The sequence below is a fragment of the Plectropomus leopardus genome, chromosome 16 (genome assembly GCF_026936395.1).
Source record: "Plectropomus leopardus strain MGB_pleo_1.0 chromosome 16, ASM2693639v1, whole genome shotgun sequence".
NCBI classification, from domain to species: Eukaryota; Metazoa; Chordata; class Actinopteri; order Perciformes; family Serranidae; genus Plectropomus; species Plectropomus leopardus.
In genome coordinates, this window is record NC_142191.1 from 21,084,168 (window position 1) to 21,097,054 (window position 12,887).

At 38.4% G+C, this 12,887-nt stretch overlaps 1 protein-coding gene across 1 annotated transcript in view; it reads left to right on the forward strand.

Moving 5' to 3' along the window:
* Positions 1-224: 224 nt before the first annotated feature.
* Positions 225-12,887, forward strand: part of nudt14 (nudix (nucleoside diphosphate linked moiety X)-type motif 14) — a 33,200-nt gene continuing 20,537 nt past the window's right edge. Inside the window, exon 1 of the mRNA XM_042503649.2 lies at positions 225-482. Coding sequence (XP_042359583.1) covers positions 402-482 — 81 coding nt within the window. The 5' untranslated portion in view covers positions 225-401. The remainder of the gene's footprint in view (positions 483-12,887) is intronic.

The window sequence follows — 12,887 nt, forward strand, 5'->3', positions numbered from 1 at the left end:
GTATTCAGCATTTAAAAATGGTTTCCAAACCAATGTTTAATGCCTGAAGGGATAAATGAACTTAATCATTATAATAATTATTATTAAAATATACCTAGGGAGGGATCAATTTATCTCAATTAAATACTAAAAAAAATATTATTTTTTAAAAAAGGTAATGGATTTTTTTTTTCTGACTGAACAAATCATTATCTCTTATTTCAGACCATGCTCTATGAACTGCTTGAGTTTCCATACAGTTTGACCTGTCCCAGTTAATAATGTCCCTCTCACCTTTCGCACCATCCTCACAGCTGAGCCTCATGTCCTCTCGCGGCTGCCGTAGACATTCCTTCACTGTCAGTTAGTGTGCGGTGACAGACAACCATCGGTGAACCAACAACCAGCTCCAGGTGTGAACTATGGAAGAGATTAACAACATTGAAGTCACTCCGTGCACAGACTCCGACTACCTGAAGCCGTTCAGGGTGCACTATAACCAGGTGAGTCATTTCTGTCTCATAACGGTTGGATCAGGATGGTGGATGCTGTAGGCTAGCCCAACCCCCCATTCATTTAGCAGCTAGCATGTTAGCAAAACATGAAGGCTAAACTGACCTTAAACACAGACGCTGGCAACAACAATCGGTGCTACCTTAACCACAATGACTAAACAACCTTATTTGATCTATTTGCACATATAAAAGCTCCCTCTGTGTTTGGCACGAACCCGAGGCGGCTAAGAGACAAGCTAGCATGCTAACGGTATCCTGTCACATTAAGCATCACGTTAACGTTAGCACATGCTTTACATTAGTGTAAGGAGGTGTTTTTAACACGGTTTAGCAGTGTTACACACAAGGGAGCATGTTTCCTCTCTCAACAGCAGGTCAGGTGAGACTTGTTGATCCCACTTGACAAATTGGCCGCTGTGTGAATGCAGCCTGTGTGGTGTTAGTGTCTGTAGGTCAGAGGTCTGACACTTCATTTTTTCATTAAGCTGAATTTCCCACATTTATGTGGATCATTGTGGAGACGCGTCTGTTCAAATTCTTTGGTATTTGTAGAGTTAAAACTTCCCTAAATGCCTGTTTAACTCACTACAGTGAAAATACAGGTCCACGATATAACACATAACACTGCAGTATGTATACATCTCATGGTAGCTACAGCCTTTTACATGAATGTCAAATTATTTAGTCACCTATTTGTCCTATTTTTCTTAACAAACCAGCTTATTGCAACCTTTTTATTTTTATTACATTGTATAAAGAAGGTACTTGTTTTTAAAAAGCTAGTGTCTCTGCTAATGATTCAACTTGTTTTCTCAAATTCAGTCTACTTAAAAAATTTAAGGCAGCCTGGACTCTCGGTTTTTAAAAGTTAAAACAAATAGTTTGTTTTTACAGTGTAGTGATGCACAATAATATCTGCATGTCATGGGTATAGGCAGATATTGGCTTCAGTATCAGCCAACATGCTGATATCTGCTGATAGGACGAATTGATATTTTTTATTTATTTATGTATTTATTTATTTATTTTTATTGACAAAGTGAATATTTTACAAAACATCAATACTAATTTAAAGCATTTTTCTTATTTTGCACAATGAATCAATGAATTTAATATTGGCAAAAAATACAATATGGTGCATCCCTAATTTTATCATCGATCACATATTGCCTGATTCTATCTGGTCGCTCTCTCCACACCTTCATAACCCACTGATAAAAGTGTGAAAGGTTGTGTTTGCTTTTTGTTTAGTTTAACAATATATGCAAACAACATAGATTCCTAAAATCATGGTATCAGAGCAATATATTGACATTAAACCTGTATCACGATATGATAAAAGCACAGATTTTTTTTAGATTGTTATATCATAACTGTTGTCTTTTCCTGGTTTTAAAGGCTGCATTGTGGCTCTAGTTGTTCTGTTATTTGCCTTTACCCTCTTAGTCATTATATCTCCCTGCCCATCAGATAGTTAGAAATAATCCGAAAACGTTTTTATCTTCCTACTTTTACTGTTAAGTATTTTAAATACTGTGCCTTCAAACCCAGAGATGTATGCCTGAAGTCTTGATCCGATGCCCTTTGCTGGGTGGTTTGTGTCTGTCTATTTTGACACGATGTGTTGATTTCTTTAAGACGCTGTTATTAAGAGATTCCACTTTAAGAGAAGTGGGTATCATCCTTGATGTGACAGATTCACATTACGTATGGTTCTTGTTAGTATGAAATGTAGTGTTTTTGCTATTTGTTCGGCCACCTTCTGTTATTCATTTTTACTTTGTATTAATGCAACAGAAATCTCTGGCCTCATTTTACCATACATAGCTTAAATTTCAGTGAGGTAAAAAGATTTTGATTTGGGGAAAAGAGAGCACTGGTAACTGAGTCTGTTGGATTATTGTTTTTCTTCAGGTGTGTTTATGTAGTTTTGTATTTGTGGATTAGTGTAAGTGTACGTGATGCATACTGCATGTATATGTAAGTTTTATGCACATGTTGGTGGGGTTAATTTGTGTATTTTGACATATTGACAAATATATGTTGTCTCGCAATATATTCTCATATTGGCTTATTAGATACGTTGATTGATTCTTTTTTGTACCATGCACACAAACACGTGCTCAACTCTTATGGATTCATAAGACACCATTACAATATTATTGCAGTAATCAATCCAAAATACATGTTATCTTACTGCTCAGTCAACAAACAAAATACTCTACCTTCTGTCACAGGCCCACAAACACGTTCATGGACATCCACCCAAAGGAAAATTAATCAACGTAAATGGAGGTCATTTTACTAAAAAGTACATCTCTTAAGTTTTAAGAAACAGGACAATAAACAATAAATCTTAACTCAACAAACAAAAGCCTGTCCTCTAAGGCTCTACACAGTAGCTATTCTTTCTAAGATATTAGGTTTGTTTAAAATTGACCAGTTTCTGATATCAATCATCATCTCCTCTATGCTTTTGAAGTGCTTTTTGTATTGATTCATTAGTCCTGTAGACATACAGACACACAGTCAGCACATATAGTCCTCTATTAAAAGGGTTTGTGGGCACACGTATAGCCTAGTTGCTATCCATCCATCCATCCATCTATTCATTCATCCATCTATCCGTCCATTTTTAGCTGCCTATCCAGGTCAGCAAACAGGGCAGGCATATTGGATCGTCTGTGACTGAAATCTTGTTAACTGTACATTTTTATCTGAGGAGATCAAAAGGCGTCAAATTTCGTGTCAGCTTTCTCAGTGGTTTGCAGTAAATACTCAGTATCTTCACTGCATACTGGAAATTAAAAGGCACGACACTGTGATCCTGAAGCATGACTCTAAATCAGTATTACTATGCGTTATTTATCTTTGTTTAATAGGTGTGTCATTACCAAAATATTATTTTTTTAAGTCTTTCTGCTAAAAGAAAAGTGTGATGCCTGTGTGTCCTGATGGTCTCCAGCAAAGTGAGAAATGCTTCCTCACCCAAACATAGGCTGCAGTCCAGGATTGATTTATTTTTAGGTTTCAAAATATTTGTGCAGTTTCTCTGTTCCTGGGTTATAGACTTGGCTTCTGATGTGTAAAATCAGGATACTGACAGTGGTGCAAAGGATGTATAATATTAATTCTCACTCTGAAAACACATTAGGGTTAGGCGATATATCAAATATAGTGGTAGGCAATATATCACATACTATATACTCTATGTATCATCGCTTTTTACATGTGGGATGTTTGAAACGACTACAGAGCGAACATCGATTTGAAATGCACACAATTTTTTTAAGCCACTGGCATGAGTCTCGCTTCAGCGTTTTGGTTCTCTCACTCCCTCCTATGGCTCTCTAATGCTCACGACACACACACATAAAAACAAAGACACACCAGCACAATACATAACACACACACTCCTCCGCCCTTCCAGACCACTTAAATCTGTATCTGCAGTGCTCCAGATTGCTACTAATTGGTTGCATTTTGCAAGCATGGAGCACCAGTATGACTTGCAAATACTATTAATGTATGAATTTGAGGACGGTTTGTTTGTTTCCAGCATACTGAATAAATTCTCACATTTAATGGCGCTGTGGTAAATGCTGAACTTTTTGTTAACTGCTAACATCTAATCGTTGACTGGTAGCTTCAAGTCCACGCAAAAACATCAACATTTCTGGCCAGCGATGAACCGGCACCAATGGTTCTGCTTTGATTCATATAAGTTTGGCAATACTTTATTTAACTTTATTTTAACTGGGGATGCATGATACTATGGGCACATCATTGGTATCGGCAGATAGCAGCTTAAAAATTAAATGTTTTCATCCAACTTTTCTGGGGATATGACAACACTTTGATTATATGAGTTTAATTCGTTGAAACAGGTCAGATTTGCCCGGGATTTAGTTCTTGTCAGCATTGTGGTAGGGAGAGCATCATCCAAACCTGTGAAAGTGGGAGAAATTTTACAGTTTTGTTCAGATTTTGTCACATAAGAATAAATATGGCATGTTTTACATGTAACCTAGGTTAAAGTTTATTTTTTCTCCAAGTGAATATGTACATAATGAAAAGCATAGTTTATAGTCTGCGTCTGCCACACCATCATAATAAGAGTCAGTATAATATGTTAATTCCACTACAGGAAAGACTTGATAGTCTCTGCAATCAGGTGCAACAACATAAGTGCACATATATTTATATCTGCATTGGCAATCGGCCTAAATGAGTTTGAAAATATCAGCATATAAAAATCTAATATCATGCATCCTTAATTCTAAAAATACTTAATATAACTTTATTATAAAAGTGCTTTATTTAACTTTATTATATGACAGTACCTACTTTATTTAACTTTATTGTAACTGTAGTTTTTAATAATTTTGTATTTTAGTAATACTTAAGTAATTTAGTAAGATTGCAAAATGTCAAGTGTATCGTGATACAGACTAAAAATGTTGTAATGTTATTTTTTAGCCATATATGCCGCCTCACCCTGTAGATGATAGGAAGCCGTTACTTGATGTATTCTTACTGATGAAGTACAGTTTATGTCATTAGTAGTTGCAAGATGAAGGCTATTTTGTTCACTCTTGGGCGGTAACAATGCTCAGTGTTCAGTGCGGAGAGTACTTTAAACATAAAGAAACGGCGACTATCAGGTGTTTAAAGGTGCTCCTTTGTAGCGTTGCTCTCAGTTTAATCAGAAAACTCAAGTACTTAGGCACTCATGTTGAGAGGATCTCAGGCAGGAGATTTTTTTCAATTTGGGGTTTACACCTGTGACAGCAGAGGACGAGGATGAGGGGGGTTAAGCTTGTCAAGAGAATGGCGGAACGGCTAAGACAGCAGATGGACAACAAAAGAGATGATGGTGGACTCCCTCTCCGTCCTGTCCTCCCTTTCATCCTCGTCATCTCTCCTGTGCAGGAGGGGCTGTTTTAAGGGACTCCCCACAAAGACCTCTCAGTCCCACTGAGGGAGCATCTCTTCCCCAGACCTTTTATGTTCATCATCCATACATCTGCAGCTAACCGAAACCTGCTCACACACACACACACACACACACACACACAGAGAAACACACTCTTAAAGTAGATAATGACATGCGTGAGAGGCTCTCTTCATCATTAGTGTTTACTGGTGTTTTGTCTCCTCTCCCTCGCCTCCCTCTACAAAGCAGGTGATTGTCCCTCATTGACTCTGGGAAACCCCTCTTATCTCTGTCGCCTCGTGCTCACGTGGAATCACAGGTTGCCACTTGGAGCAGGATAATTACCTCCCATTTATTCATTTTAATGATTTTGAATTATTCATCTGGAATCATTTATCTTGTATAGATTACAGCAAGTGGCCCCGGCGCTCCTTCAATGAATGTGAGCTCCATTATGATCTTAAAACACACATTTTCTAACATGAATAGTTATTTATAGGCTCAAGCCCGAATCATGGCAGTAAAATGAGCCTAATGAGTGTAGGTGGAGAGACCATTGTCTGCATGCTTAAATACTTTGGGCGATAATTCAGTATGATAATTTATGACCTGTGAGTGAAAATCTACCAAAACGAGTTATTGTAGTTCTTGTTTTTCCCAGTGAACATTTTCGTCTAAAGTAATGAATACCAGTGGAGTTCAAATATATTATGCTGTGTTCATTTTAAAAAGAACATTTCAGTGCTGCTTTAAAAATGTAAGTTGCCTGAACTGAAGTTGCATCGTTGGTTCAAAGTTAAAGTTCATTGAACTTGAGAAAACAAGTTTATTAAAACTCATATAATCTTTTCAGTTGAACCGGCAGCTTTTTTGTTGTAGTTTCGTCACAGTTTTGCATAGCATTTTTTTCATTGTTATGAGGAGAAATAACCACGACTTAAGCCAAAATGCAATTAAGACATATAGCCTAAATTTTCCATTTGTTTTCTTCAAACTACACCCAGTGGGCTCTCTGGAGAGTTATAACACTCAAATGATGCATGCTGGGAAGTCTGCTTTTATTATGTTTCTATTTAAATTAATTTGGCAAGTTGAGTAATCTCTCGGCATTACATTCAGCTCATCATTTCAAATTAAAAGACATATTCAGCTTAGACTAACTTCTCTTTTTAAGTAGTCTTAAAATAAAAGCTAGAAAATGTCAGTTAAATTAACCTGAAATTATCTTAAAATTCAATATTGTCATTAAGTGGCAACCAGTGATAACCACAGACCGTATGAAAAATGGATGTAGCCACGTAGCGATGTCACCTGTTGGTTTTTGGACTCCCATTTTGAAACCTGGAGTTCGGCATTTTGCTTGACACCATCTTATTTTCTTGGAGCCAGAAGTGACCATATTTGGATTAGAGGCTGGTGCTATGGAGGAGCGAAGGGCGCATCTGGCCCATCGACGGTGGTGACGCCTCGCAGACAGCCTGTCACTCAGACACCCCTGCTCTTTAATATGCATAACTTTAAGCTTTAATAGCGTGTTACTGGGTGAATTATGTAAAAATTACCTCCGTACAGTGGTCATAAATGTTGAAAGTAGCTAAAAAGGCCCAAATTGTTTTTTTAAACATGGCTATAAACATCCTGTAAAGTTGGGCATTTCAACATGGGGGTCTATGGGGATTGTTAACGATTTAAAGAACTGCATTATTTGTCACTTCCACGTTGGCTTCATTTTACAGCCTCTCAGAGCTGCTAGTACGACTTTCAACTCTCAGTCTCGTTCTCGACAAGTGTATTCAGTGATTGAATAATCAAGATTGCTGTTGATGAATCAACTCGACCAGCCCTAGCATGTTGTGAGAAATTAAAACAAGCATTTGAAATAATCATCTCGCATGAAAGCTTATGACTGCACAATATTTTTGGCAAATGTTAACAGTGGTTAAAACAGACATAGGCTGCAATCAATTCCTCCAAGTAATATCTCAGTCAAATTGCATTAGATGCACACTTACATGTAAACTTGTTGGATGTGATTTGAGGTCTATATGCCTTCTGCGGTTTTCACGATCACGTGGGCGTGTACTCGAGGAGGGTGTCCTTGACACAGGATTCAGCTCTGGTGGAGTGGACCCACTCACCAGGTTGTTTTAATGCTGCACCGCAGAGCTGTAATCTCATCATTAGTGGTCGATCAGTTTGTGCAGGTGCAGATGCTTTTTGTCACTGTCGTTTCTACGCTCTGCTGATCATTAGTTCACTGGTTGTAATGTGTGTATGATAGCCCTGCAGCCTTTGTTCAGTCTGCTGAGAAGACAGGGACTGAAGCTAAAACCAGAAAAAAACTGGAGAGCACATGTTGAGATTCAAAGAGTGCTATTGTATATGAGGATGGTAGTTGATTTTTTTTTTTCTTTTCGCTGCAGCTGCCAGCTTTATAGTGCAGTCAGGAGGTGTGTGTGTGTGTGTGATGGTTATTAGTCTTTAAGCACCTAAAAGACCATACATCCCTCTCTACAATAGCCATTCACACAGGAGTCTGTCATTTCTGATGCCCAAAGCCAGAGGGACCACATTAATTTCAAGGTCCTGTGTAGCCTGTTTCTGCCTCCCTTCCCTTCCTCTCTCTCTCTCTCTCTCTCTCTCTCCCCACGGGCTAATCTCTCTGTCGTAATCCATGTCGGCCATGATTCTCTGTCTCCCCTGGGCTATTCAAGCTGTCCCCGCCCCCCTTCTCTCAGCAAGTGTCCCGAGTAATGAGGGGAACCCCACCATCTGTGGGTAGTGACAGGACACCAGAGAGCCGTGTGTGTGTGTGTGTGTGTGTGTGTGTGTGTGTGTGTGTGTGTGTGTGTGTGTGTGTGTGTGTGTGTGTGTGTGTGTGTGTTAGTAGTTTTACTTTGTACGGTATGTGGCTGCTATAGAACAAAACAATCATCTTTTTGGTCTTACATCAGTGCAATCAGTCATCTTCAAATTAACGGTTGTATTTTGATAAGATCACTGTACACAAACTAAAACCATAATCAAGATGGTTGTTAGTCTTTGTCTCAGTCTCTGATGTTACTGGTTTTGTTGGTTCTGGTTAAGACCACGTTTCCTTAATCATGCGACTTCCTGTTGGAGATATCGCTCTGACTCATTTCCCCTGCTTGGATTTGCTTTTCTGAATGGACAGACCTTCTTGTAAGTGATTTTTTATTTTTTATCATCCTCCTCTCGCACCTTCCACCATCGGATGTTAGCAGAAATCTGTGATAGCTGTAACTCCCTTATGTACTGGAAGGACAGCACACTCTTCCTGTTTTTGCTGTAAAGCAATCTCACATTACTCTTACTAACATGGCCAAAGTTGATAATTTTATCTTAGTTTTGGCCTTCTGTCCCACAAAGCTCTTTGTTTTGCACTGTTAAAATATGAAGTGTATCTGTAAGTGACGGCTTCTTGCTTCATTTTGGACAAGGAAACTGGAGCTTTTATGATTTCTTTTTTGGCTTTTTGCCTTTATTCAGTCGGAAAGATTAAGTGTGACAGGTGGAGAAGGAGGGGATGACATGCAGAAAAGAGCTTCAGTTTGGAGTCAAACCTGCTGCTGCAGCAAGGACACAGCCTTTGTACATGAGGCTCTACCTGGTGAGCTACCCAGCACGCTAAAACCGGAGCTTTTGACCACGTTTCAGCCAAATGCTCATCTAAGTCGTCAATATGCAAAATTACTACAATACAATTTTTGACAGAAACGCATTACTTAGTAATCCATACAGCTGTAACTGACTTAAAATGATGTCAGTCGAATGGGATTTAGCTGTTCAGTGTAAATATTTGAACTGTATGCTCTTTTCTTTTTCCAGTTAGAGTTTTAGATTTTGAATGGGGTTTATCGGGACATTCAGGGTGACGGCAATGTTCACGCAGTATAGTAAAAAAGCCATTTTAACTGAGCTAATGCATAAGATAATTCACCTCAGAGATCCTAGAAATGTCCTCAGAACGTCCCAAATCCAGGAAATGTCCTAAAATCATAGAAACATACTAAAATTCAAGAAACGTGTATGGGGCTGTTGTGGCTGGCCCCTAGCCTCCTGTCATTTCGCAAAAGTGGCCCCCAAGCAAAGCAAGTTGCAGTAGCTTTTGATGTTCAGTAAATACCTCCAAACCACAGGCAGTCTGCATCATGTGTTGTTGTTAGATGAGACTCAATAGGCTTTTTAGTGCATTATGGGGATTGTAAATGATGCCTGCCCGTTGTTTTGCAGATATGTGTTTCCAACTATATGGGCCTATTTGTTTTCTAAATATTGGTGTCCACAAAGCACCTTTTTATTTAATAAACATATATTAAAACAATGAATATCAACAAAAGAAGGAGTGGAACGTTCCACTGATTTATTCACATGGCTACATTATTATTAGTAGCACTTGTTCCAAAATGCTATGTTCTCAAAATATCCTAACTACTATTACGTCATTGCAAAGTTTATTGCAAAATAAATTATGTGCTTTTTGCAGAGATATATACACATCAGTTCCACATATATGCAGGACACCCTAGTGTACATACAGTATATGTTTAATCCACATGCAAATACCCAACAATTTACCTGTAAAAGGTCCTTTGACGTGAAAAATGCTCTGTCTCATAAATAATTCAGTATGCACGCTTAACAAAGCAACAAGCCACGAGAAGTGCATCTCCGCCTCAGTCACGACAAGTGATTTATCACACACACACACACACGCCTTCACACTGGTTTTGCTTTCTCTGAGAAAAAGCGAGAGGGGTGCGGCAGGCTTGGCATCAAGGAGGAATGATGGCGTGTAAGACACTCGGCACACTTTGTTGACATGACAGGTTTTCTGTGAGAGTAATTACACTAGTCGACTGTCTGCAGCTCAGGCGGAGCATCTTTCATGACATGACTCCACAGCGAGGCTGACAGCTGGAGAAAAGACTGGTATCACTTTTGGCTTTAGGTCTTTAAATCCCTACTGCATGAGCCTGCAGTGTTGGTTAACGGACAATTTAAAAAAAAATATGGATAGATAAATGCAACATTTCATCGTCATTTAACCCTTTGAGACCTGAGTAAATTAGCTTTATTTATTTCAAAAACATCGGAAGAAGGCAATGAGTGAGGAAATAAAACATGACCCAAAAATTAGCAAGAAGAATTTAATTTCAATACTATATTTAATGATAACAATAAATATAGTGTTTTTCTCTTTTTTTTTCTTTTTTTCCCTAGACATGGGAAATGATTTTCTTACCAAGTTGCTCATTGCCTTTTTTCCAGTGTTTTTGAAAGAAATTGCACCAATTTGCAAAGGTTTAAATACTTGTGAAAGGCATCTGACAGCAGCACAATAAAAGCGATGTCGCTCCAGGTTTCAGAGGCTTAAACATCATGCTTTAAGAATTTCAGCAGGTTCGCGTGAATTTCCCAGGGGTTTATTTTGTTTGTTTGTTGTTGTTAAGTTTTTTAAATGCAGACCATGAAGGTGCATGTCAGAGACAGTGTCTGTTACGCATATGAAATTAGTTTTTAATTTGCCCCAGGTCCAAAACTTTTGCCATGGTCTTGGCACGGGTTAGACTTCAAAGGAATCTATGCCGGTTTATGTGGGGACGGGCCAGATTTTTTTGGACCAATCATAGCTTTAGATCGTTAGATTGAAAAGACAGAAATCAGTAAATATTTGTATTTAGTTTTGAAATTAAAATGTGCTTATTTAATATCAACATTTCAGTTGTCAAAGCAGGTGCATAGCTAAAGTGGCATTTGCTGCACCAGTACTTGCTATGAATTATTTTAGACTTTTGACCCTTTTACCCTTTTGACTCAAGTCAGGTTTTTACGGGGTTATGTGAGCTCAGCATTCAAATGTGCATACAATAAGTCTTCATCATATGCCTTATATTATAGCTGTTACAGTATATAAAGGTGATACCATAGCAACATATGATCTAACCCGACACAAACTTTGGCTTCACGCTCTCATTTCACATCACAACATGATCGTTAATGATGCATGAACAGCATTATGCTAGCTTGGCTTCTCATCGAGGTCCTGTGGCAGTGACCTGTGAGCTCATGCACCACTCGTTTCACTGTTTATTGAGTTGATTTTGAGAACACCTTAAAAAGCCGATTCATTTTTTAGTTTCTTTACCCAAACTGTACTGACTGATAGTAGAGATAGTATGTCGAGTATTCAGATTATTTTTATGAATTAATAAATTAGGCATGTAATACATAATCCAGTTTTATTCTGCTTTCATCTAGGTTAAATAGAGGGATTACGATACCCAGTTAAAAAATGCCACTTTATTCACTAAATAATTGTATGAAGTGCAGGTTCGTTAGCGCTGCTGTTTCTCCTGCGGTCCTCTTGCTGCAGCGTTTGTCACTCAGCACTGATGAACAAGTCAGTAAGTCAAAATATTACCATTTCCACAATATTATTTTTTTCTTGACATACTAAAAATTATATTGGGATTATCAGCGATAATATGATTTGGCACACCCCTACTTGTGAGGAAGGACTCAAGCCTCCATATTCTTCAGTCCATCAAATCAGCCAGTAGCTTTTAAAAGCTGTGTGTTAGTTTATTCCCTTTTTAGATCAAAATCTTAAAGTCACACCTAGCAGCTCTAAGTAGATCTCTGGCACAAGTGTCACATACGAACTCAAACCCTGTTGCCACAGCAGTAGCTTTATTATGTCTGATTCTATCAGCGCAATTAGCTTGTCATTTCACCTCCTCGCATTTCTTGGGTGGTACTGAAACTGCACCACTGCATTTACAAGAAGAAAGCACATCTATTGTAGCTGAAATAAGCCTGCTCTAGTGGAGCTGTCATCCCTGTGTCTGAAAGAGCTTGTGGGTGGAGAGGAGGTGTAGCCTAAATTTGAATCAAGGCCATATTTCCTCAGGCATAGGAAATGTAGGCCGACTTTACCATATTTATACAGCATGCAATGTGAAGAGAGGAATATATGCTAAGTTTTCAGTGTAATTCTCACATCTTTACTGATTTCATGTAGATGATAGAAAATAAAAGTCAAAATACATGGAATGGGTTAAAGATGTTACTTTCCTTGACCTTGCCTGCAGCTCTGCATTGTACCCATTCACTTTGGTTTTACAATTTTGATTTCTGCCTTGCAAAAGTGACCTACCAGTATGTATACTGGTAAAAGTGGTTAGTTTTGATGTAAAAGTCAGTGGGCTGAAGTCAGTCCTCTGTGCAGACTGAGTCACAGCTGCAGGAACTTGCACGTCAGTGAATGGAATCTATTTGGTTGATTTCACGCTAAAGGGGAATAAATTTAGGATTTTCCCCTACAGTTTTGCACCCTGAGCTGCAAATACTTTTCCTAGCTTCACCTGGTATGAATGAAAATAAACTGGATTATCAGGATGTTTTCCTCATCGTCTCTTAACACTAACTTCAAA